We start from the raw sequence: 26,824 nt of genomic DNA, 5'->3' as shown, positions 1-26,824 counted from the left end.
AGCCAACCTTTGTCCGCACGACTACGGAGCGCCGCAGGGCCCATCTGAGGCCGGTTTCCGCTCCGCGGAAGTCACATGACAGGAAGTGGTCGGGAAGAAGCGGAAGTGGCATGTGTTGGTTGAGAAGGAGTCTGCGGCGGCGGTGTCTGGGGCCTGGAGGGAAAGGGTCGTAAGATCCCTGGAGAACTGGCAGCAAGATGAAGGTGAAGATGCTGAGTCGGAACCCCGACCACTATGTCCGCGAAACCAAATTGGACTTACACCGAGGTGAGACAAGTTAGTTGGGAGTCCGCCAGCCTTGGATCCGGCCTCGGCTTCAGCGAGTAAAGCTGGTCGGGGAGGGGAGACTGGTGTTCCACTCTCGTTGTTTGCCAGTTTTCTTTCGCTAGGGCTCTTGGTTTATAAAGCGCTTCTGGTTCTGGGTAGCAGAACACTTGTCTTCAAATCCCTTTCCTCATAATTTTTGTCTAGTGGTCAGTGGCAGTTAGTTATATGGGGAAATGATTCCGTCTATACCGCTTTCAGCTGCTCTCTGTTCTCAGGGTCCTGTTGGGGGGAACGTGGACTTGAATGAGCCAAACTCGAGGATTGTGAAGGAATTAACAATTAAGCAAACATCTTAAACCTCTCGTTGTTACTCTAACTTTCGACAACTTTGCTACTTAAAATTACGTACTTCGGGATGTGGGAACAGACAAAGATGACACTTAAAGCCGTCAGTTTTCTCTTAAAAACTCCTGTGGAGAAGTTTAGTGGGGGAATGACTAAAATGAAATTAATGGGTTTTATCTGTACTGGTCTGTTCCCCCATTAACCTGCTAACTGCGTATGAATTATAGCTAAGTGAACAAGCATGTGTGAATAGACTGTTCTAAGTGAAGCGAATAACAGGTGCAAAGGCCTTAAGGCAGGAATAAACTTAAGGCATAGGAGAAGGGCCATGTCTTCAGAGTTTGAGGTAGGTGTGAGCCATAGAAGGTGAGGCTGGAACAATATTTCCGTGTGATTGAGTCATATAGCTTATCAGTATATATTGTGAGCAATGCTAACTAAATGGTCTCTGCTCACAAGATGTTTACAGGTTAAGTATCAAAACAGCAGTGTTCTTAAAATGCAAAGTAGATTATGTCACTCTGACTTGACACCATCCCTACTCCTTGAACTTGGTCCCATCTTCCTCTCTCCTTTCATGGGTGACTACTTTTCCCACAGCTAGTGTACATGTTCTCTTGTTAGTCTGTGTGCGTTTCAGGCATTCTCTTTCAGGCATGCGATGGCACACACCTCTTCCCAGTTTCTGTCCCCTGCAGATTTCCCCCCATCCTGTACACATGTAGGCACCCTCTTATGCTTCTGTTTCATATTTTTATACTAATATCAGAGTGTTTATTACATTGTCTCATTATTATTGTGACTGTCAGTCCTTTTTTACCAGATTGAGCTTGCAGAGAGTGGCCCAGTCTTGTTTGTTTCTATGTCCCCTGTGTTTAGATAGCACCTGGCACCTAGTAGTTGCGTTATTAATGTCTGAATGAAGGAATGGGTAACTGGTTGGTCATAGATTTTTGTTGTTTAAGTGGTCTTTGTAAATGTTGTGCAGTATTCAAATACTTATTTGAGTATTCTGACTCATAGATCTGGGGTGTGGGCATCAGGGAATCTGTATTTTTAAAACTCTGTTGGCAATACAGCTGATAACATACAGATGTATAAAAACAACATACATCAGTATGTACTGTGAGTCTGTTTGCTCTGATGTCCTGAGTGTTGTATATGGGAGGTGTTCCATATGTCTTTGTTGAATGTTTATTGTTGACTGAATTGAATTTAGAGATGGGCATAATTATGGGTATTTGGAAAATTTGTAGAAGATACAAGATTTAAACTGAATTTTTTTAGAGGATGTGTAGGGTTCAGATGGGCTTCCCAGGTGGTTTGGAGGGTAAAGAATCTGCCCGCAGTGTGGGAGATCTATGTTCAATTCCTGGGCCAGGAAGGTCCCCTGGAGAAGGGACTGGCGACCCACTCCACCATTCTTGCCTGGAGAATTCCATGAGCAGAGGAGCCTGACAGGCTACAGTCCATGGGGTCGCAAAGAATCGGACCCAACGGAGCGACTAACACGTACACACAAAATCAAACATTGAAAGTGCTCAATAAGTAGTATAATCATCATCACAACATTATATCCTTATCAGTACAGTGATCAGCACTGGAGATTATTAGTGTTCCCTGCCCAGTAAGGGGGCTTCCCAGATGGCGGTAGTGATAAAGAACCCATCTGCCAGTGCAGGAGATGCAAGATATATGGGTTCGATCCCTGTATCAGGAGGATCCCTTGCCTAGAGAATCCCATGGACAGAGGAGCCTGGCGGGCTACGTTCAATGGGTTGCACAGAGTCAGACACGACTTAAGCAACTTAGCATGCATACACACACCCAGTAAGGAGCTTAAGAGGTCAGTTGAGCAAACGTTTATGATGCACCTGTTTTTTGCTCAGCATAAGAAATGTAATGAAGAATGTAGCGGAAGCCCTGCAGGTGAAGGCTTATAACCCAGTTGAAGAGCGTAGTAGGACATAGAAAAGGAAAAGTTGTGTGTGTGTGTATGTATATAGTTATTTTGCAAGATGTATGTGTTCTATCACTTTCTGGTAATTTTGGAGAGGTTCTGGACAAAAGGTCTTCAACGTTTTTAGTTTTAGTCCTCGGCATAGTCACTGTCCCTAATATAAGCTTATTGAATAATATATTGAGTGATTAGCCAAGGAATACCACAGAAGGTATTAAATGTGAATTATTTTATTAAGAGGAATCATTCTTATTTCAGTTCCAAGAAACTATGATCCTACCTTACATCCTTTTGAGGTCCCACGAGAATATATAAGAGCTTTAAATGCTACCAAACTGGAACGGGTATTTGCAAAACCATTCCTTGCCTCCCTGGATGGTCACCGAGATGGAGTCAATTGCTTGGCAAAGAATCCAAAGAGCCTGGCTACTGTCCTTTCTGGGGCATGTGATGGAGAGGCAAGTATCACTAAACACTGACATTTTAAACTGAAAATAGTTATGTTGCAAATATTCTTGCTTTAATTGGGAGTTACTGTGGGTTTTAATTGATTTGATTTCATTTTTCTATGTCCTGTTTTCTTTTAATTCTCAAGACTAAATTTTCTTTGAATCAGTAACTTCAGTAGTTTCTTATCTAAACCTAAGAAATTAAAAATGTAGTAGCTTTCGGCTGTTTGACAGTAAGTAATAAGGCATGTTTACAATACAGATATTTAGCTGTGAGTTTTTTTCACAGAGTATGTTATTAACAATTCAACACTTAATTATTTCCCACTGTGCCAAGGAAAGAAAAGCTTTAAAGCACTTTTACACTAGAATCAACAGAGTATTTAAGAGATTCAGTTTTCTGCTTGTTGATGTTTGTATCCATAGACACTGCGTATTTTTTTTTCCAATGTGCCTAACAGGCATTCTTCTGTGAAATGTAAAAAAATTTTTATTTTATTTATTTATTTATTCTACCTTTGGCTACGCTGGGTCTTTGTTGCTGTGTGTGGGCTTTCTCTAGTTGCCACCGGTGGGGGAGGGGGCTCCTCTCCTCTTGGTTGCAGTGCTGAGGCTTCTTGCTGCAGTGGTGTCTCCTGTTGCCAAGCATAGGCTGCAGGGTGCACAGGCTTCTGTGGTTGCTCCATCCCATGTGGGATCCTCCCTGACTAGGACTGAATCCGTGTCCTCTACACTGGTAGGCAGAACCCCAGCCATTGGACCACCAGGAACGTTCAGCATTGCATTATTTTGATCTAGAGGATTTTGTTTTTAGCCATCTGGTAGAGTGATTTATAGCCTTTTCAGTGTTGAACTTATTTTTCTTGGAATGTAGTACTTCTGTGCCTGAACATTTTTTATTTATACTTTACTGAAATTTCCTAGTATGTTTTATTATAGGTTAAAATTTGGAACTTGACCAGACGAAAATGTATTCGTACAATACAAGCACATGAAGGTTTTGTACGAGGAATATGTACTCGCTTTTGTGGGACATCTTTTTTTACTGTAAGTATAATACAGTTAAGTCATTAACTCTTTTCACCATGTGTAGAACTAATCTAATTGAATATTTTCTGAGTTCATTTATGTGATCCAAGGCCCTTTCTGATTTTCACAATGCAAAATAACATTAGAACTCAGATGAGTCTTGGTTTTCTTTATGTAATCCAGCCTTTCCCATACTTTAAAAATTTTTTATTTCTAATTACACGTTACATGAGTGTGTGCTAAGTCGTTTCAGTCATTTCTGACTCTTTGCTACCCAGTGGACTGTAGCCAGCCAGGTTCCTCTGTCCATGGAATTCTCCAGGCAACAATAGTGGAGTGGGTTGCCATTCTCTCCTCCAGGGGACCTTCCCAACCCAGGGATTGAACTCATGTCTCATGTCTCCTGCATCGGCAGGCGGGCTCTTTCCCACTAGTGTCATCTGGGAAGCCCAAATACATATTACTGAACTAATATTCTATAGGACAGTTAGAAGTGGGATTAAAACAAGAGGAGTCATTTGTACTTCCTTTGTCAGTTAGCAATAAGTCATTGAAGGATTTTTGTGTATGATAAAATATACTTAACATAAAATTTACCATTCTAGCCATTTTTAAGTGTATATTCCAGTGGCATTAAGTATGTTCACATCATTGTAAAGCCATCACCACTATCCATCTCCAGGACTTTTTCACCTTCCAAACTGATACGGTGTCACTGTTAAACACTGACTGCACATCTCTCACCCCCGCCTCCTGCCCTTTAGTAATTTACCTGGTAATTACTGTTGTGCTGTATGTCCCTGCATGTCCCTATGTGTCTGATAATTTCACTTAATCTAGTGTCCTTAAGGTTCATCCGTTTTGTACCATGTATCAGAATTTCTTTCCTTTTTAAGACTAATGCTCTGCTGTATGTATATACCACATTTTGTTTATTCACTCATCCATTAGTGGATGTTTTGGTTATTTCTACCTTTTGGCCTTTGTGAATAATGCTACTGTGGTATGCAAATATTGAAAGTTTTTAATAGGAAAATGATGGCGTCTGAGTTGAGCTTTCAGAGGATTAATTTGACAGCTGTGAGTGATCAGTTTGGAGGCAGTTTTAATAGTCTGCATAAGCAATAATAGAGTCAACTCTGGGGAGTGAAAATAATTGAAAGTAATACTTTTCCCAGACCTCCTCCCACAACATACATCTTAAATTAACAAAATTAGAACTAACAATAGAAAGATGTTACCAGACCCACTCACATAATAAACATTCTAAGATGACAGGATTAGTCAGAAGATTCTTAAGAAGGAGAAACATATCCTGGAGCAAGATACATTGTTATATTGATTAAGACAAAGCAATGTAGAAAAAAACATTTGTCCTTTTCTCCTTGAGATCCCCAGACCCCCTTCTCCTCCTAAAGGACTCTGGACCCCTTCCTCCTCCTTGGGGACCCTGTACTTCTTATCAACCTACCTAGGAATTGACTCTCTCAATAATAACCATTCAACATTCTGACAGGTATAAGGTGTTACCTCATTGTGGTTTTGATTTGCATTTCCCTGATGAGCAGTAATGTCGGGCATCTTTTCATGTACCTATTTGGCATCTGTGTGTCTTTGGAAAAAAATGTTTATTCAGAGCCTCTGCCTATTTTTTGAGTTTTTTTTGATGTTGAGTTGTATGAGTTCTTTGTATACTTTGGATATTAATCCATTATTGGATATATTGTTTGCAGATATCTTCTTTTTTTACTTTGTTGATAGTTTTTTTTTTGCTGTGCAGAGCCTTTTTAGTTCGATGGAATCCCATTTGTTTTCCTCGCCTGAGGAAACATATTCAAAACAATTTAGTAATATCGATGTTTATGTGATATCTTGAACATATCAGCCTTGTCCCAAAGTCTTAAATTACCATAGTTTGTTTCCTTAACTTTCATTTGGGCTAAGGTGCCAGCAGTTCTGCCCACCATTTCTTTCACCATCTCTGTAACCGTCAGCTCCAGTGAAAAGGCAAGCAATGCTTATGCTAACATTATGAAAATAGTATTACCCTTATGGACTCCTGAAAAATTCTCAGTATCCTTCAGAAGTCTACATTTTACGGTTTGAAAACCTCTGCCTTAATATTGATAGTTTCTGGAGTTTTGAGTCATACAAAGAAAGACTTTTCCCATGCCAAGATAATAAAAATGCCTTGTCTCTAGTATCTTTATGGATTTTGTTGCATGTTTTACATTTAAAGTTATCTGGAATTATATTTTTATATCAGGTGTCACATTGGTTCATACTTTTTAAATGACTAACCTGATCTCACAATACCGTTTTATTGTAATTCAGTTTTCTTCCTAATTTGAAATGTCATCCTTATTACAACATGCAGCTTTTACCATCTTTATGATGTAATATTATTTCTACCCTTACTCTTGTTTTGCTCTATTCATCCTATTTTATTTTAAATTTTATGTGTTTTATATGTTTATCACAAATCTTTAACAAGGTGGGATATAAATGAATCGATAAATACAGTACTGGAAGAATGTGGTATATGTTATTTTTTAAACTAAAGATGTTTATAATTTGATGTATGCGTTGGCAAGTTTACAGTTTATAACTGTTCTTCATTATCATTGTAAATATTTCTAGGTTGGTGATGACAAAACTGTGAAGCAATGGAAAATGGATGGACCAAGCTGTGGAGAAGAGGAGGAGCCATTGCATACTATATTAGGAAAGGTACAAAAATAAATTGACCCATACATACTTGGACTACTAAAATTCTTCTCTTTTACCTACAATTATTTCATAATTTCAATTTCATAAAAAGGTAAAAGAAATCAGACACTCTAGGCTGCAGTACTTCACCTGTTTTAAGCAATAGTTAATGCAGTCAAAGGGCCTTTGCAGTTAAAGAATTTGAACAGTTCTTTGGTGTTCCTTGCCATAGTGTTCTGTTTCTATTTTTAGTCAGAGGAGGCAGTGAAACATTTCCTACAGCAAGAACATGGGAGGAGATCTATAAGATAAAAGGTCAGAAAAAAATAGTGCTTCAGCTTCTCATTTATATCATGGATCTTTCCCAAAGCTCAGCATTTACTTGAAAGTATTCTTTAGGAAATTAATTTAATAGTGTGCTTTCTATATAAATCTTATTTACGTTTCTTAATAGCATTCTGCAAATCAGTTGATATAGTTTAGTTATAACTTAAGTTATAGCTTAATAATTTGGATCATTTGCTCTACCCATGTTTTTTAATCCTTATGTTTTGATACTAAGGGAAATTCTAAAATTAGAATTAATCTTTAAATATTTCATCTTTAAAATCTTTTTGTCATTTTAGTATTTAGTATATATTTAAGTTCTGCTCTTCAGGCTTCAAGAAGTTCTAAATGTTTTTTTTTTTTTTTTAAATGAGAGGTTTGGCCCATGATTAGGACTTTGCTGAATTCTAATGGTCAATCTAAATGTTCTTGAAGAATGTGGAGGTGGTATATTAGTATGCGATGGAAATAGTTTACAGATGGTAAAAAATTAGTAATTCGTGAAAGAAAAGTTGTTTCATTCTTGTAAAATGTCTTATCACTAGGAGTTCCAAAGATTTTTTGAAATATTTAGTGTTACCCTTTCTCTGTGGTACTGGGGGTTAATTCTTACTGTGGAAAAGTCTGTAGAGACTTGAATAGAAATAATTCTAAATCTGCACATGTTGATAGAGTTCTTAAAAGCTTAAAGTATTGGCTAAATAGTTGCCTTTAATTTGCTTTGCAAACATTTTTTTACTGTCTAGTACAAAGGTAGGCTTTAATCTGGCCCTGAATAGATGAGTCACGAATTTTAAATAAATAATACCAAATTTATGAGATTTTATTGCTTTTAACAACCTTAGCATCCACACTTGCTAATTTTGTTTCTCTCTCTAAATTTTGATGCAGTTGTTTTTATCTGTGTTTCTTTCCTGGGAATCAGTATTTCATGTGTTAAATGTGGAATTAAGTGTTTTAGAAATTACCTTTTGTGTTTCATTAGTTGATTCCAAGATCCTTCAATACCCAGTGACAATTTAAAAATTGCTTCAGTGCTATGTATTCAAACTTAATTAAATACATCCCATGTTAACATTTTTCTTTATTCCCAGAATGTGTGATAAGGAACATCACTTCTTATGGTAGTAATTTCTCCTTTAAGTAAGGGCTTTAAAGAAATTTCTTAGTGAACAGGGATTTTCTTAAGCAGATGAGAGTGTACAGAAATATATTTTAAGATATTATTCTGTAGATTTGAAGTACTAATGAAAAGACTCATCTGTAACAACCTCTCTGCTTTTAAAGACAGTGTATACAGGAATTGATCATCACTGGAAAGAAGCTGTTTTTGCCACGTGTGGACAGCAAGTAGACATTTGGGATGAACAAAGAACCAATCCTATATGTTCAATGACTTGGGGATTTGACAGTATAAGCAGTGTTAAATTTAACCCAATTGAGGTAATGCTCCTTTTTGAAATATGTTCTGCTTATTGTTTCTTTATTATCATATAATTTCAACTCTATTCAGGAAAAATTTGAATGTGTGATCTAAGAATTTTCTGAGTTTTAGTGGTGTTCTCCCATTTGGTCATTTTTCCAGATTATGTCTGAGTTCCACTTTATTTGATCAGATCTCAACATGTTTATCCACAGTTTAGTCCCAGACACCAGTGTTCAGCACTGTTAGAGGCAGTGTATGCGTGTGCTCATGGGGGTAAAACTCAAGCACATACCATCCTGAGGAACTTTCAGTTTTATTTGTACCTTCAGCACTCATGTTCCACAAAGTGAAAGTGAAAGTCGCTCAGTTGTGTCCGACTCTTTGTGACCCCATGATTATACAGTCCACGGAATTCTCCAGGCCAGAATACTGGAGTAGGTAGCCTTTCTCTTCTCCAGGGGATCTTCCCAACCCAGGAATCGAACCCAGGTCTCCTGCATTGAAGGCAGATTTTTTACCAGCTGGGCCACAAGGGAAGCCCCATGTTCCACAGATTACCTTTAAAAAAACAAAGTTAATTCTTCTTAACTCTGTTGGAGGTCAGAAGTATTGAGCATTGTTTTCTTTAATCATTTGTATGTTACAAGGACATCAGTGCTTCCAAACAATATGCATGGTTATTTTTATACTACATGATAATTTGTTATAATTCTATTTTTCTTCACTCAGAAGACTAAATTGTGATTCCTAAGGGAAGAGTTAGAGATTAGCCTACTTATTGTTTATTTAGATCCAATCTTGGGAATGGAGGCTGCCCTGAAGGCCAAGCTAGCTCCTGGACTCCAGGCCTTTCCCTGAGCTTTTTCTGAATGCACAACAACTGATAAACTCACTGTCCAGAAGACCCAGTCAACATGCCTTTTTCTGAAGGAAGAAAAGGAAATCACTCTGTATGAGCTGGTTTTAGAAGTTATCAGGAGGCTATCTTGTTAGATGGTACCAGAGAAAATTCTCATCTGCAAGTTTTGCCTTTAAGAGACTCTTGATTGACAAAAGGAGAAATAAAAGGTTGAGTCAAAGTAGCAGGGTATAAAGACTGAGTGAGGGGCTTCCTTGGTGGCTCAGTGGTAAAGAATCTGCCTGCCAGTGCAGGAGACGTGGGTTCAGTCCCTGATCCAGGAAGATCCCACATGCCAGAAAGGAACTATTGAGCCTGTGCTTTAGAGGCTGGGAGCCTCAACTACTGAAGCTCATGCACCCTAGAGCCTGTGCTCACAACAAGAGAAGCCACCTCAATGAAAAGCCCCTGCTCACCACAACTAGAGAAAACCCCACACAACAAAGACGACCCAGTGCAGCCAAAAATAAATAAAATTATAAAAATAAAAGTATTTTTAAAAGAGTGAGATGCAGTAGTATGATATGAACTTGGCTTTGAAGTCCTGCTGAGAAATCAGTTAGAGGAGACCCCCCTTCCTTCAGCCCACACCGGTAAACACTTGCGGGAGAGGCTGCAGGGTTAGAGCCGGGATTGGCAAGATGGAGTCTGTGAGGCCACTGCCTGTTTCTGGTTTTTTTAAGTTTTTTTCTGGAACACAGCTGTGCCCTTTTGCTCATGTATTGTTTGTAACTGAGTTGGCACTACAAAGCCCAAACTATATCCACTGTCACCCTTTACAAAAAAAGTTTGCTGATCATTGGGACAGAATACCTGTCCCTTTTGTCTGTCTCTTCCTCACTCCACCGTCCATTTCCCTTCCTGGGTTCCCCTTGGTTGTCAAAGTGAGCTATGGCATGCAAGTCAGTCTTACAGACCAGGCCACGGTGACCCTGGGCAGAAGCAGGCTACGAACACAAGTGACTTGTGAGAAAATTTAATGTCTTGCCTTGCTGTGGACCTAGGCTGGAACTGTATTTCCTGTCAGTGTTGACCTTTCACAAGTCATAATTTTTCTCTGTATTTGTCTGTTTTTAAAATGAGATTAATTATGTCTTCCAGTGTACTTAGGTTTGTTGCAAGTGTCAAATGTGATAATATATGTGAATATTTTTAAAAGGTGCTACCCAAGTTTAAGATGGTGGTGTCATGCTGTTAAAAAAAAAAAAACCAAAAACCAGAAGGAACAGATCCTGATTCCTACTTCCCCAATGGGTAAATGAGATCTGTTGTTTCTCTGTTCTGGTGAACACCTGCGTCAGTAGAGCTGATGGCCAATCCTAAAATCATAATTGATGATTAGTGATGACCTAGCAACCATGTTTCTCAAACTAGCCTGTATAAAAACTCTTATTTGTTCAGCTGTGTGTGTATGTGTGTTTTATTAACCTTATGACCTTGACTTGGTGGTAAAAGCAAATGGTGTGCATGTCTCTTACCCTGACCCTGTATTAAACTTAATGGGGAGGGCATGTTGCTGTGAACAAATGGAGTGTATCTGTCTCCTCTAATCATCACTAATTAACTTTCTGTTAAAATATTGAAGCTGAGAATTCTGATAAAGCCAAAAGTTTATGCCAAGAATTGCTACATTTTACAGTGTTAAAGTCAGCTTTCCTTCTTGGTAGAATTTTTTGCTTTGCTCAAATTCAAGTCTTTTTGAGAACAGTACCTGGTCAGACCTTAGAGTGAAATAATGAGAAACTAAGAAAGGTTGAGAGGAGTCACTCATAGGGGAAAAGCTCAGAGAGGAAGCAGTTTAAAAAGAGTTTAGGAAAGAACTGAGATCCTGATGGTAGCATTAGCTTTATGAGTTTTATTTGAACTGTATACACAAATGTAGCAGGCTGTACAGCAGTTTAGTAATTAACTCTTCCAGTTCCTCTTATGCTTTCGGTAGGAATAATATAAGCAGAAGCCAGGAGTTACATCAGGCACCCATGGGTGAGGAGGAACGGTGCTGCAGGGAGTGGGATTTGGGATTCCATTGGTAGGTGGAGAGCTTATTTTCTCTTAATGCCAAGGATCATGTAACCACTTGACACATTTATAAGTGAAGTCGCTCAGTCGTGTCCGACTTTTTGCGACCCCATGGACGGTAGCCTGCCAGGCTCCTCCATCCATGGGATTTTCCAGGCAAGAATACTGGAATGGGTTGCTATTTCCTTCTCCAGGGGATCGTCCCAACCCAGGGATCGAACCCAGGTCTCCCGCATTGTAGGCAGATTCTTTTACCGTCTGAGCCACCAGGAATGTCCGACACATTTATAACTGACATAAATATTTGAAACACCAGAGAGTTAATAACCATGAGGAAATGTCTAACTGTTAATAAAGCAATAATTTATACAGTCAGCCCTCCAAATCCACGGGTTCTGCGTCTGTGGTTACAGAAGGCCGAGTATTAGGGACTTGAGAATCCTTGGATTTTGGTATCCTGCACCCAATTACCCACAGGTACCAAGGGATGACTGTATGTTTAGGAAATACTGCCATAGATGTAATATTTTTAAATGATACTTAATATTGCTGCCCAGTGTAGTAAAATTAATATATTTCCACATTGCAGTGCTTACTGCTATAACTCTTTTGAAAAACCATTACCTCTGAATAGCATAAGCCATAAAATTATTCATACTTTTTGATTAGAGTGATGCCACTACTAAAATCTTATCCTTAGGAAAAGAAGATCTAAATGTATTCAAATGTTTACTGAAGTGTTATTTATAATATGGAAGAACAGGAGACAGGTCTAAGTGAAGAAGGGGTAAGTAAAATATATTGTTATAAAATAGAATGCAGAATATCTACAATATCATCTCAGACATCTAAAATACATGCATGGGGATTTAACCATGAAAATCTTTGGCTTTGGTTGCCAAGATTAGGAGTGATTTGTTGTACCCTCTTACAATGGACTTTAGTGTTACAGCTTTGTATCTTAAAGGGTAATTAAATCATTTGTTCACGAATGGACATGGTTTGCTGCCAAACCTGGCTTTTAACTGATAATTGTTACACTTATTTTTAGACATTTCTCTTGGGAAGTTGTGCTTCTGACAGGAATATAGTACTGTATGATATGAGACAAGCTACTCCTCTGAAAAAGGTGAGTTTCAATTTGTCTTATGCTTTATACGGTTGTTAATGCATTCTCTTGTGAATTGAGTGACTGAAAATATAGAGCGAATGTTTTTTTGGAATTAAAAAAAAATTATTTTTAATAGAGATGTTCTTAAAACTCGAAGTGGTCATAATGGCATTCTCTCAATTTCTTGTTGCTTTTTAGAGACCCTTAAATTTCCATGAGGTACTATATTCTAGTCTTCTCTTTTCCATAATGCCCGAATATTTTAGACATCTAGTTTGTACTTACTGAATTGAAAGTTTTTAAGTATTGCATCCTATTAGTCAGGCCCTGTGATTATCATAGAGACACATATGGTATTTTATTCCAGAAAGTTTTATAACTAATTCACATAATCACCTTTATTTGTTTAGTTACATACCAGTGGGGGTAGCAGTTTGACATTTTATTTAGACAAGCACTATCCTGTTCAAGGTGTCAGATTTCCCAGCAGTTCTGAAGCAGTCATTCCAGAACTTAGATATCAGAGTTAATACAATCTTAAGCTGATTATAAAGAGGGAGGAAATATTGTTAGTAAAGAGAGGAATGCCATTATAAGTAAACGAGTATACAGTTGATGGCAAGTGCTGGAATTGAGGGAGAAAGAAAAGCTAGAGCTTGTTAATGGACTTCAAGTCTGTTATAGACATCTCTATGCCATACGTAACAGAGATGCTTTTAATATTTTTGTTGTTACCAAATCATTTTCATAACATGTAATAAATTCAGAAGTATTAGAAGTAGAATATATTGATTGACGTTTGGGCTAGATAAGTAGAATAATCTTTCCAAATTTCACTCATCCATGTCACATGGTGGGAATATCATGCATGAACTTTGGTGTTAAGACCTTAAGCAGGTAACGTAATCTTTGTTTCTTCTGTGAAATGGTGATATTAATAACTACCTTACAGCTCAGTGGTGAGAATAAAACATTACGCATTTAGCAGAATGTTAACATGGAAGTGCTAGTTTTTTGTTTATTTGGTTTTTGTCTTTTTCATTGGGGTATAGTTGCTTTACAATGTCGTGATGGTTTCTGCTATACAAGTGACTCAGCTGAATGTATACATATATCCCCTCTGTCTCGGACCTCCAGCCGAACGCCTTTCATCCCACCCACCCAGGTCATCACGGAGCACCAAGCTGAGCTCCCTGCTCCATGCGGCAGGCGTTCCCTCCAGCTGTCTGTCTTACACAGGGTAGTGTGTGTGTGTATCAGTCTCCCATCTCCCAGTTCATCCCACCCGCGCCAAAGGACTGGTTTAATAAGTAGTAGTTTCTGCCCCTTTCAACCCTACCTTCTCAGTTGTTAATAGTAGTACTTTACTACTTTTGGGTTTAACTTTTCTTACATATGTCTCATTTTCCCAACTACACTATAAGCTTTTTGAGGTCAAGGGACCACTTATTAAACATTTTTATATTTTTTCAATATTTAGCACTCTGCCTGTGTGTTTGGGAAACAAATTATTGATTTTCTTTTCCTATTGCACTGAGCCAAATACTGTGGCACATGATAGGTGTTTACTGAAGTATTTATGAAAAATGAAGAAAAGGAAATGACATAGGAATTTACCCATTTTAGAGGGACTTAATTTCATAGTAATGGGTTAGTGTATGTTTCTCAGGTCATCTTAGATATGAGAACAAATACAATTTGCTGGAACCCTATGGAAGCATTCATTTTTACTGCAGCAAACGAAGATTACAAGTAAGTTTCCCTTTTCTTATAACTTAATTTCTATCAGAAGTAACTCAACTATATATGTCTTATTAATGAAATATATTTTCCTAGGTAGTACATGTCTCTGTAAAGTTTTATTGGAATATAGTCACATTTATTTATTTTTCACTTTTTAAACTTTTTATTTTGTATTGGGGTATAGCTGATTGGCAGTGTTGTGATGGTTTCAGATGAACAGCAAAGGGACTCAGCCGTACATATACATGTGTCCATTCTCCCCCAAACTCCCCTCCCATCCAGGCTGCCACATAGCTTTGAGCAGAGTTCCATGTGCTATACAGTTGTACATTTCTCTTTTTCTGACTCACTTCACTCAATATAACAATCTCTAGGTCATCCATAGACACATTTACTTACGTATGGGATATGGCTGCTTTTGTGCTATAATGCCTGAGTTGAGTAGTTGCGACAGAGCCCGTATGACCCACAAAGCCAAAAATGTTGATTATTTGGCCCTTTACAGAAAAAGTTGGCCAATTCCTGACATTAACCATATATCAGTAAATAATGACTGAATCATACATGTTTTAAGAGCCTAAAAATGTCTGCCTGCAAAATGTGTGGGCAGGTGATTGTTATTCATGTTGTCACGTTATCAGCCACCACGATTATTTCAGTAAGACAAAAGGAAAAACTAAAGTTTCAGTCTTTACCTTAATAGTTACAGATACATTTATCTGTGACTCTTTGTAAAGGCGTAACTTAGCAGCCTTATGTTCTTGACCTGGATGGAATTTTATGATTTCTTATGTACTGCTTTAAAACTTGCTGAAGCATTCGACATTAGCTCACTTTATGTTTTTAATATCCCTATAAGGTGAATAAGACATGTATGTTATCCCCTTCTTATAGATGAGGGTATTGATGTAGGGGGTTTAATCTCCTAATGAGGAAAGAATATCTTATTCATTTTTTTTTAAATCTAAGCATTTATTGTACTGCTATGCATATGATGGATTCTTAATACGTGTTTTTTTTTGGCAGAAGGTGGAAATTTGTCATTGGATTGAAGTTTAGATCTTCTGTATTTAAATTCTTTGTTCTTTCCACTACTGTTAGGAAAGCGTAAATTAGTTTAGAAGATTTATTACATGATGCTTTAGTGGTTTTAAGCTAAAAGCATCAATTACGACTTTTCTGTACTAAAACGAAGTTCTCATCAACTCGAACCACTTAATTGAAGTTCTTTTAGCCTTTATTAGTGTTTGAAGTTAAATGCCCTTGTTCTAGTTTAAAGCAATAAAAAAAAGTCCTGCTGACGAATCTTACTAACATTTCTAAAGTTTGCTCTAATTAGCTATTTAGCTATTTGGGGAAAATAATCTTTTTTTCAGAGTATCTTTAGAATTTCTCAGTTTTTGCCTTGGAAATAATTATATATAGAAGCTGAAACAAAGAGTACATCACTTGTAAAACACTTAGAGTACCATAATTGCTCTTACTTGAAAGTGATTTTGCTGTGTAAAATAATCTTTTAACATTTTATTTCTTTTCTTGCCCTTTAAATAATCCTATTGTGATTTAGAAATCCAAGTTCAAGTCTAGACCCAACCAATAACTGTTGTAAAAAGTTAGACAAGTCATGTGAACTAATCTGTACCATAGTTTCATCAGGTAATAGGGTTGAACTATTTTATCCCTGAAGAATACTGTGACTTGAAACTTTGTTTACAAAAACATTTTGTATCCAGATGGGTTGATTTGCTTGGAATTCTAATAAGTTCTTAACTTTTTTCTCATGTAGAAATTAAAACAGAATTTACTAAAAAAATTCACTAAAAACAAACCTGGTTGAAAACCACTGCTCTAGATAGGGAATATACAGCAGTTTTCAGCTCAGAAATTTAACCTCAGTGATCAGAATGACCTTGATCGACAATCCTGTGTTATGTTTGAAGATCATAAAAGAAAACAATGACTCATCTCTGAGTTATTTGAAAATTGTTACCTTTAGCATCAGTGACTTTTTCTAATAATGGTATCAGGAAATATTCTTTATGAAGTGTTTTTGTTTTTTTTTTTTTTTTAATTTTTGTTTTGAGGTAATCTTAGGCTTGCCGAAAAGTTACAAAAAAGGTACCTGTAAGACAGTTTCCCCAGATGTTAATGTCTTAGGTCACCATAGTTCAATTAGCAAAACCAAGAAATTAACATTGGTACAATATTGTAAACTGTAGACTTTATTCCATCACTAGTGTTCTTTTACTGTTCTAGGATCCAGTGCAGGATCCTACATTGCATTTGCACTTGGTTACCGTGTCTCTTTAGTCTGCTCACTGACTTTCTCAGTCTTCCCTTTTCTGTTATGACCTTAGTACTTTTGAGAAGGACTGACTTGTCAGTTATATTGTAGACTGCTCTTAACTTGGGTTCAACTGGTGTTTTCTCATTATTTCATTGAGATTATGCATCTTTGGCAAGAAAACCACAACACTGATATCCCCTTCTTGGTGCATCAGATCAGGAGTACATAATGTCGGTACATCTTATTGCTAGTAATGTTAACCTTCATCACTTAGTTAAGGTGGTGTCTACCAGCTTTCCCCACTATAAAGTTATTATTTTCTTCTTCTGTAATTAATACATATCTGCAGGGAGATACTTTGAAATTTTGTGTTTATCTTGTTTCTCCTCAAACTTTTCCCTCGCTAATATTTGCATCTGGAAGTATTTTGATGTTAGGAAATTGGTTACAGTAATTCTGTATTACTACTGTCCATCATTTATCTTGGTTCATTTTAAGCACTGTTCTTCTAGCTGTCAATGAAAAAATTTTAAACCTCGAAAATCATGAAGTCAGTGTTCTTGCCAATCGTGCACGAAGTATACTTTTCTAGTTTTAGTACACCCTTTGAAAAGCTGTCCTTGCTCTCATGTATCACTGATGGAGTATAAATTAGTGTGATTTCATTGGAAGTGATTTATCAACTCAAAAACTTTTAAAAATGCTCATGCCTTTGAACTTAATAATTCTAATTATAGGAATCTGTCCCTTTAGATATCAAAAGTTATAATAAAACATTGGAAACTTTACTAACAGATTTAAATATAAATTTAAACAGATTATCAATTATTTTAACTCATTTATATATGAAAACATTAAAAACATGTTCAGAGATTAATAGATAAATGCTCATAATATGCTACGTGAAATATCAATATAGAGCTTTATACAGTAATATCTTAATTGTATTAAAAGGCACATAATTAAATAGCATGGTTAAAAGAAACAGTTACATTGTACTGACTATCTCTGGGTAGTGAAATTAAATCCTAGTTTTATACTCTTCATGCGCTTGGAATTTGTACATTTTCTACAATGAGATTTCTGTTTGTAAGGATTAAAGTGTGTAAGTATATAATCTTAAGGAATAATAAAACTGTTGATATTTTTCCCTATCCCTTATCTGCCGTGTGAAGAATTGAGCTATTTATTTAGATGTGCTTTATTTATTAGCTAGCCATCTTAATTTCACTAGTCTCTCTTAGTACTGCGTGTGCATTTTTTCATAGAAACTTGTATCAAATAATTAAAAACTCTTTTTACAGCCTGTATACTTTTGATATGCGTGCCCTGGACACTCCTGTAATGGTGCATATGGATCATGTGTCTGCAGTGCTTGATGTGGATTACTCTCCCACTGGGAGAGAGTTTGTGTCAGCTAGTTTTGATAAATCTATTCGAATCTTTCCTGTGGACAAAAGTAGAAGCAGGTATGTTACTACCAGTAAACATTTGTTTCTGTTTTACTTTTTTTCCCTGCCTTGATCATCATGTCTGTTTCGAAAGGTTATTTGGTGGACAGAGAAGCCTGGTGGACTCCAGTCCATGGGGTCGCAAAGAGTCTGACACGACTGAGTGACTAACACACACTGGTCTTGTGTATATGATGGGACTCACACTCAGGTGTTGTGATGTGGGGTGCCACCTTCTGCATCATCTGTGAGCAAAAACATCGCCTGTGGGGCAGATTCTTTATTAAACAAGGTATTAGCTTTATATAATTTATTGATGTGAAATCTTGGTGTTTCAGTGAGTCAGTTCAGTCGCTCAGTCGTGTCTGACTTTTTGCAACCCCGTGACTCGCAGCACACCAGGCCTCCCTGTCCATCATCAACTCCCGGAGTTACTCAGACTCATGCCCATCGAGTCAGTGATGCCATCCAGCCATCTCATCCTCTGTCGTCCCCTTCTCCTCCTGCCCCCAATCCCTCGCAGCATCAGGGTCTTTTCTAGTGAGTCAACTCTTCACATGAGGTGGCCAAAGTATTGGAGTTTCAGCTTCAAAACCTTTTTGAGTGTTTTATACTAATTTTTTAAAGCCTTTATTTCTTTTAGGGGAATTTTAGGTTTACAACAAAATGGAGAGGAAAGTAGAGAGTTCCCATATATTCCCAGTTGCTATGCATGCAGAGCTTGTTCCATTATAAACATTTCACATAGGGTGGTACTTTCGTTACCTCACCAAAATGTAGGATGAACCTACACTGACCCATCGTAATCTCCCCAAATCCATTTACCTTAGAATTCACTCTTTGGATCATATATATTCTATGGGTTTGGATAAACGTATAATGACATATATCCATCATGATAATATCATGCAGAGTATTTTCACTGCCTTGAAATAGAGTAAACTTGAAAAAAAAATTTAATTTGATAATGAAGAACTTAAAGTTTCCCCTAATACAGTTAAAGAGAAGTTAATAATACCTTATATTTATTGTTTTGTGCTTATTTAAATTCAACTCTCATACACTAAGGCAAAAATGGAAAAGAGAAAAATCAGGATTTAAATGGTCAGGACAAGTCTCCCTCCATCCTCATAGTAGATATGCGCTCTGGGATGATCAGGAGATGCGAGGTCTGAGTACCCCGCTGTCCTGTGCTCTGTGTGTGTCATTGTCTGTGTTCACTGAATGTAACTAGTGTTTCAGATGTTCTGTTTCATACAACTTGGCCCTCTACTACATACATTACTGAATGTCGTGTATATACTTGTACCACCATGTAATATTATTTTACATGTTATTGTATTGAGGTAGTTTATAGTAAACTGGCATTTAAAGGTTTTCAAGAATAATTTTTGACTGCATTTGATTTTTTGCCGACTTTAAAAATTAACTCCTGTAAGATCCAGCCCCTTATATTAGTGTGCTGTGATTTACAGACCCTTTTATGCATATTCGAGGCCAATACAAGTAAACTAGAAGATACCTTCCCGTAAGGAGTATGGTGGTGTCACTCACTCTTCGAAGATACGACCACCTCCATTTTGATACAGTAAAGTAGGAACATTAAATTTAAAAAGGACGTATATTCTCTCTGAATTACTATACATATATACACATATGTGTATGCTCAGTCATGTCCAACTCTTTTGCGACCCCATAGACTGTAGCCTGCCAGGCTCTTCTGTCCATGGAATTTCCCAGGCAAGAATACTGGAGTGGGTTGCCATTTCCTTCTCCAGGGGACCTTCCCAACCCAGGAATCAAACCCACATCTCCTGCGTCTCTTGCATTACAGGTGAACTCTTACTGCTGAGCCACCAGGGAAGCAAGTTTGGGAGAGCAAGCACCCAACATACACAAGACGTGTATGCATACACATTTATTCGTATACTTGCTTGGGTGACCACATGTTGCTTCAGTGTTGGAGAAAATGCACATGGTGAAAGATAGCAGAATGATTGGAAGTCATAGAAAAGGAAAGGAGATAACTAAGCAGAATCAGGGAAAAGAAAGAACAGAGAACCTGTATACTGAGGTTGGAAGGTGATGATCTGTGCTAGAGGACAGCAGTGTGGAGCTGGTGAAACAGTTTCCCCACCTTTATAAAGACTGATTAGCAGTCTTTATGGGACCCTTTCTTCACTTAAAGCTAGAGAAAGAGCATTCATTTTGGTGTTGTAACTATAACAGGGTGGAGAAATTTCACCACTTAAGTGCAGTGATGAGAATTTTGATCATTACTCTTAGTGATAACTATCCTAGCTTCTACAGTGTTGAAGGGGTCTGATCTTCCTGAGCAAGTGTGTTTGTCTTCACAGGCACATCCTCCTGACTCAGGAGCCTTGCAGGTGCCTAGCCTGTATCTGCACCACCCTGAAAGTGACAGCCTCCTTAAAGTTTACACTGTAGGCACTTCATTTGCCTCACCCTTGTCCCAGCCTTGTATTCACAACCAAAAGATCTTGCCCACAGAGCCTCTTCAGGGTCACACAGCTCCATACGTTTTTTGGTCATAGCCAATCTGCTTGTCTAACTCTTTGGTGTTTTTTCGTGTGATAGTTGTATCTTTCTCTTCTCTGACTTGAGGAAGCCGTATTAATTCCTAAACTTTTTCATATCAGCATGAATTGCTAGCAGATAACTGTCGTCATCATCATCATGTATGACTAAAAGGGTATTTGAATCAAAAGTATACTGGGTGGGTGTTCTGGTGACTTTGATCTTCATTTTGTCATTTTCTGTTTTGGACTCCTGGGGTTGGTTCCTATGTGACTGTTGAAACTAACTTGACATTCTTGTCATGAATGGTTTGTTGGTAATTGTTCAGTTAGGCCCGAGGCAAGGCTGATAGTTTCTATTCTTCTCACCTCTCTGGAAAAAGAATCAAGAGAGTGTGGCCCTCCATCATGTCTTGACACCAGGACCTCCAGAGGTATTAAAGTAGGACAGTTCTAACATGATGCATAAGCAGACTTAAGGATCAAAGGAGGAGTACAAGAAATGGGAAATTTAGGCACCCGTGATGCCAAGAGCCCCATAGTTGAGTTCAAACTGATTATCCTAAAACCAGCACAGGCAATTAAATTCAAGTCTAGTTAAAAGCTCAGATTATTCCAGAATTATACAAAGTGAGTAGTTCTAATACCCCATTTCTAGGAATTGTCTCCTGATGTTTTTTGAAGATTTTGTAATCACAATTTAATACGTGTTACTTCCTGTTGGGTTTAGTTATAAACGATACAATTGATGCTCTCTCTGACCGTTACTGTCATCTGCTGGAAAGCTGCTTCTGGTTTGTTTCCATGGTCTGCTCTAGTTTCCTATCATTACAAAAACATCAAATAATACAGGCAGTGCTTTGAATGATCTGTATTTTTTTAATATTTTCCTTTCAAAGAACTTAAAGTCACTGAAATATATTTTTAAAGTAAATTTTCACCACAGCCAAAAAATAAAAATAAAGAAATCTTTAAAAAAATAAATAAATTTTGAATAGGTTTTCAAAAACTACAGTTAAGTCAATATTTGAAGGTCACTTCTGTGGATTTCATTCAGTATTTACTTAGCAAACAAGTAAATTCAGTTGTATTCACATGGAACAATTCTTTTAGCTTGACTGTGTATGTAAAGAATTTAAGTTTTTAAATTATTTATCTCCACCAATAGTATAATTTATAATGAAATTTATGTGTCTGTTCTATGTATGAGCATAAACATATCTAGAAGTTAGAACTCTGCGTAGTTTACCATTAAGGAGGATTCTCAGTTGGCCAAGTAACTGTCCACTGGATTGGTCTAGTCTAATATCAATATATGAACTGATGTAATATATGCAGGTTATTTTTAGTGGTTACCAAAGCCTTATTGAATTTCCTGATATTTACACTCAGTATATTGCTGTGGGGAAAGGGCGATCTTAAATGGGTAGAGGTTGTGAGAATTGAGTCTTGTAGAAGCAGAGCATTGAGAGAAGAAAAGGCAGGCTGTCTGATCTACTTTTCCTTTTAATAGTATGTTCATTCTAACCATCCTCTCTTTTAGAATTGTGTCATGTGGTTTATCTACATGGTCATTCAAGAGCTCAAAATGTATCTGTTAGAAATAGCATAATAGACTACTTTTCTGAGCGTACTTCTGAAATGTTTTTATAGGTAACTAAATCTATCGATTTCATCATCCTATATGAGTTTTCTTTTACTGTGCAGAACTGGCTGAGCGTGTTTCCTCTGTAGTCTGCATTTTGAATCACTTAATCCAGATAAGGAAGTTTTACTTTTCCAGGAGTCTCATGTTTTAATTTTTTCTGACCTTGTCTTTTACTTGCTTTTTAATGCTCTGCTTAACACTTCCTAATATAGTATCTTCTGTGAATTCACTTAGCATGTTTCACACCTTTCCAAATAGGTAATGATATTTGACATCTCCATTTACTAAATGATCCTTACCTCAACTCATCACTTCTGTAGTCCTCTCTTTCTTTTCACATATGTAAGTCATCCGCTCTCACTTTAATTAAATTGTTCAAATTAAACTTTTTCAACAATTTGACCAAAACAGAAATCAGACATTAGGATCAGCATATCAGGATGTGTTCTTTGGATGCCGTTGAGTTTTTTTTTTTCCAGTGAAATGAAACCCAAAAAAGTGTGGTGGTTGATCTTAATTGTTACTCCAGCTTCAGTGTATTTTATTTGTGTTATACGCCCACAGTTATTTTGTGATTTTTTTCTGGATATCTAGTTTTGCTTGGTTTGTTTTCCTTATTTTTCTGACTGGATTATGACTTCTCTGGGGGCGGGACTTTTCAGTAAGTTCAGCAGCACTTAGCATAGACTCTTAGCAGTATGGTCCAATAAAAACACATGGAAATGAATTTTAATTTCTTTTTTATACTCTTTCAGGACTCAAAACAACGTTACCCTGATACTTGATAGGTAGTTGGTTAAGGAAAATCTGTACCAGATTCCTAAAGGTTCTAACTTAGTTCCTCTTTGTAGGGAAGTCTATCACACAAAGAGAATGCAGCATGTTATCTGTGTAAGATGGACCGCTGACAGCAAGTACATTATGTGTGGATCTGATGAGATGAACATTCGTCTATGGAAAGCTAATGCTTCTGAAAAGTTGGGTGTGGTAAGAGATCCTATTTTCTTTCATTATCACACAGCTTGTTTCTAGTGTTATTGAATATCATTATATTATAAAGAGAATTTATTTCAAGGGCTTTAGTTTTGATAAAAGGAAATAAGCTAGCTACGAAACAGACAAGGTTGTATGAAGTTTACTTTTTTCATGTCAAAGGCACCTTCAGAGTTCTTTGTTTTTGTTTTTGCTCTTGGCCACACTGCATGACTTGTGGGCTCTTAGTTCCCTGACCAGGGTTGAACCTGGGCCCCTGGCAGTACAAATGCTGCGTCCTAACCACTGGACCACCAGGGAACTCCCCCAGAGGCCTTTGTTAATTCAAATGTTTGATCACATTTGAGCCTTCTTGTTTCTTTGTATTTTCCTTGAGGTAGGGAGAGAAGATGTAGGGACTAGAGGCTTAGAACTTGGAATGTGTATTTTGTTAAAGGAATAGTAATCAGACAAATCAAAGACTGCAGGTCTCTGTGAGGTATTATTATTTTAATATCAAAGACAGTGAAACACTTAAAAAATACACAGCTTCAGACTTAAAAAAGATTTGATGAAAATATAACAAATATTACTGTTGACTAGCAACCTCTGGGTTGTGAGTTATGGTTGATTTCTGTTCTTAATGTTTTTCTAAATGTCTCATGTTTTCTATAAGAAATATACAGGTTGTTTATATCTGAAGCAAATAGTAAGTTTAATAAGGAAAGGTTAAGTGTGGTTTATTTTCTGCTTAGCCCTGGAAGGAAAATCAAGATATAAAAATAAGCAATTAAAGATAAATTCATTTTAGGTTTAATAATTATTAAAGTACTACACTATGCCTAGGTTTATGTTCATCATTAAATATTCCTCTAAATCATATCATCCTTAACAATTGTTAGGCAAAGAATGGTTATTATGTCATCACTTTTGTTTCTGTTTCAATAATTTTTACAGAAAAAATTTTTGAGTGGTTCATTAAGTGCTTTTTCTGTGTTATGTGGACCAACTCAGTGGTCCACAGAACCTAACTCCCTAGGCACTGCTTTTTTGCAGTTGGTGGCATCCATCAGTGCATTGTAGGCACCCTGACTAAGAGGAAATAGAGTGCTTGCAGAGCTCGTATCAATAACATAACCTTGTAATGGGTACAGTTTAATGTAACTGTATTAGTAATTTTGGTTGCATGTCATAAATGTTGATATTGGGGAAACATTTCTTCCTAACTCTGTTGAACTTAAGCAAAACGAACACATCATTCGTGATAACATCAAAATGTATTTTTTTTCAGCTTACATCACGAGAAAAAGCAGCCACAGATTATAACCAGAAGTTAAAGGAGAAATTTCAATATCATCCTCATATAAAACGTATCTCTCGTCACCGACATCTACCAAAATCTATCTACAGCCAGATTCAGGAACAGCGCATCATGAAAGAAGCTCGTCGACGAAAGTATGTTTTGGAGCATTTGTATCTCTCAGTACTGTTTTCTAACTCTCCCCTCACATCCCACCAAAACCAAACAAAAAATGTGCCCATCCAAGGAATATTTTATATGCTGTTGTACATCACAGGTGGTTTTGAATACTCCTCTGGGCTTTTTCCTGATAAAATGGGAAGCTATGATTATCTAACATGATGAGAATTTTCATTACCTATCTTTGGGAATATGTTTAAAGGGCAGACAATGTCAATGACATACATATCAAAATTAGAAAAGGCTCTACTCATACTGAAAAAACTATTGTAAATAGAGAGTGTAAAAAAATGATTTCTGATGTAGCTGGAATTAAGAGGTAATAGTGTATTTTCTAGCTTAAAGACTGACAAGAATATTTGTTAGATAAAAATTTATCTAATATGCTTGCTTCATCATAACATTTGGAATCTAGTATTTTGGCTCTGAAGCAAAAGTTTCCACCATCACCATCATTTCCCCTGTAGAATATTCTTCTCTTTGCAATCCTTGAATTCATGTAATATACTATAGAAATTCTGAGAAAGAGTTTTTTTTTTAATTAGACAATGCAAATTGTTATTTTGTTATGTTTGGATAGATGTTGGGGTTGAGTCAATTTTAAACATTTTGATAACTTGCAGCAGGTTTTTAAACTTAGTAAAGACAGTGATATAGTAAGAGAAGAAGCAAATAAGTTAACAAAAGTTGGTTTCTAAGTGAAAATTGCTCAGTCATATCTGACTCTTGCAACCCCATGGACCATATAGTCCATGGAATTCTACAGGCCAGAATACTGGAGTGGGTAGTCATTCCCTTCTCCAGAGCTACTTCTTACCTACTCTTGTGAAAACTTTTTTTCAGTGGGTAGTTTTCTAGTGAAAGAAAATGCCTTGTAATTTTTTTGAGAAAGTTTTCTTTGGTTAAGGTGACTTCTCATAAACTTAAATTTTGTGTATTTTGTTTAATTTATAGGGAACTGAATCGTATCAAACATAGCAAGCCTGGATCTGTGCAGATGGTGTCAGAGAAGAAGAAACACATAGTGGCAGTTGTGAAATAATATTTGGTATTCTTACCGATACTAATGTATAATTATTTGTTACATGTTGATTTGTGAACTCTATAAATAAAAGTACTGCCCCTCTTATAACAACAAATGTTTTAGTTATATGTGTAGAGCTTAATTGTTGCACATTTTTGCTATCTTGAAAACTTATCTTTAAAGGTGACCTGATTGATAAGACTGTCCAACATGTTATCCTTGATCATCTTTCTTCATTGAAGAATACAGAATTTACAAACTAAGTTATTTTTTGCTGTTAGAAATTACAGATATACTTTCACTTTGATCTGTTATTTTAGACACTTTACATTTGAATTTACATCTAAGACCAAACATCTCTTTTGTTACCTTCAGTGTTACTTTGGATAATTATTGCAATGATTCTTCCTTGGATTCCATATGACACATAGAAGAATTTTGTCTGAACTTTTCTCAATTGAACTTATTGTCTGTGTTGTATTTATATTGGGCTTTTTGAGACTGTATAGATGATTAGCTACATTTATATAACTTTTATAAAAATTATAACTTACAATATTATAAAATATCCTTTTTCTCAGCATTATGACTTTGTTCCATTTCTGCTATATAATTTCTTTTTAATCTCAGCAATCATAAATAGCTCTGTGTGACATAGATTGGGTTTTTTTTTTTTTTTTTTTTTAACCCATCATCAGCTTAGTATAAATACAAACCTAATTTTTAGGAAATTATGTTAAAAAGAGATTAAAAATCCAAAAGAAAAAATATGTTATGAATACATATATTTGTAGTAAAACTATTTAAAATACAACAGCGATGATAAATATCAAAATCTGGAAAGTGAGAGAAGGATTCAATCAGGGTGGGATACACAGGAGATTTTAACTGTTGATAAGGTTTCTTTCTTCAGCTGTGTGTACATTCTAGTATTTTTTATGCTTTCTTGGATATTTTAAACATTTCATCGTGTTTTTCTCAAAGCTGATAAAGACATCAACCATCTACCTTTTACTCCTTTGGAGCTATTGTAGGACTCAAAACGCTTGATTTATAAGGTGAACCAAGTTCTCTTGTACATTTTAACACTGCTGTTAGTTTGAGTGTGGTTTCAAAGAAAATATACTGATCTATAAACAAGA

The 26,824-nt window shown here is 36.6% G+C and overlaps 1 protein-coding gene across 1 annotated transcript; it reads left to right on the top strand.

Moving 5' to 3' along the window:
* Positions 1-86: 86 nt before the first annotated feature.
* On the top strand, positions 87-26,824 carry DCAF13 (DDB1 and CUL4 associated factor 13). Its single transcript, XM_043879474.1, has 11 exons — positions 87-267; positions 2,831-3,030; positions 3,961-4,068; positions 6,691-6,780; positions 8,374-8,529; positions 12,481-12,558; positions 14,210-14,292; positions 17,875-18,039; positions 23,058-23,193; positions 24,470-24,633; positions 25,613-26,824. The coding sequence occupies exons 1-11, from the start codon at positions 198-200 to the stop codon at positions 25,698-25,700; spliced, it is 1,338 nt and encodes a 445-aa protein (XP_043735409.1). The 5' UTR covers positions 87-197; the 3' UTR covers positions 25,701-26,824.

This window comes from Cervus elaphus, chromosome 21, assembly GCF_910594005.1.
Source record: "Cervus elaphus chromosome 21, mCerEla1.1, whole genome shotgun sequence".
Lineage (NCBI taxonomy): Eukaryota > Metazoa > Chordata > Mammalia > Artiodactyla > Cervidae > Cervus > Cervus elaphus.
This window is presented reverse-complemented; position numbering and strand designations above follow the sequence as displayed.

What these genes read in the sequence shown, in the direction of transcription:
- DCAF13 (XM_043879474.1), top strand. Translation starts at nt 198, where the DNA reads ATGAAGGTGAAGATGCTGAGTCGGAACCCCGACCACTATGTCCGCGAA. An exon ending in CTGGGGCATGTGATGGAGAG is followed by an intron (nt 3,031 to 3,960) that starts GCAAGTATCACT and finishes GTTTTATTATAG; the next exon opens with GTTAAAATTTGGAACTTGAC. An exon ending in TGCATACTATATTAGGAAAG is followed by an intron (nt 6,781 to 8,373) that starts GTACAAAAATAA and finishes CTGCTTTTAAAG; the next exon opens with ACAGTGTATACAGGAATTGA.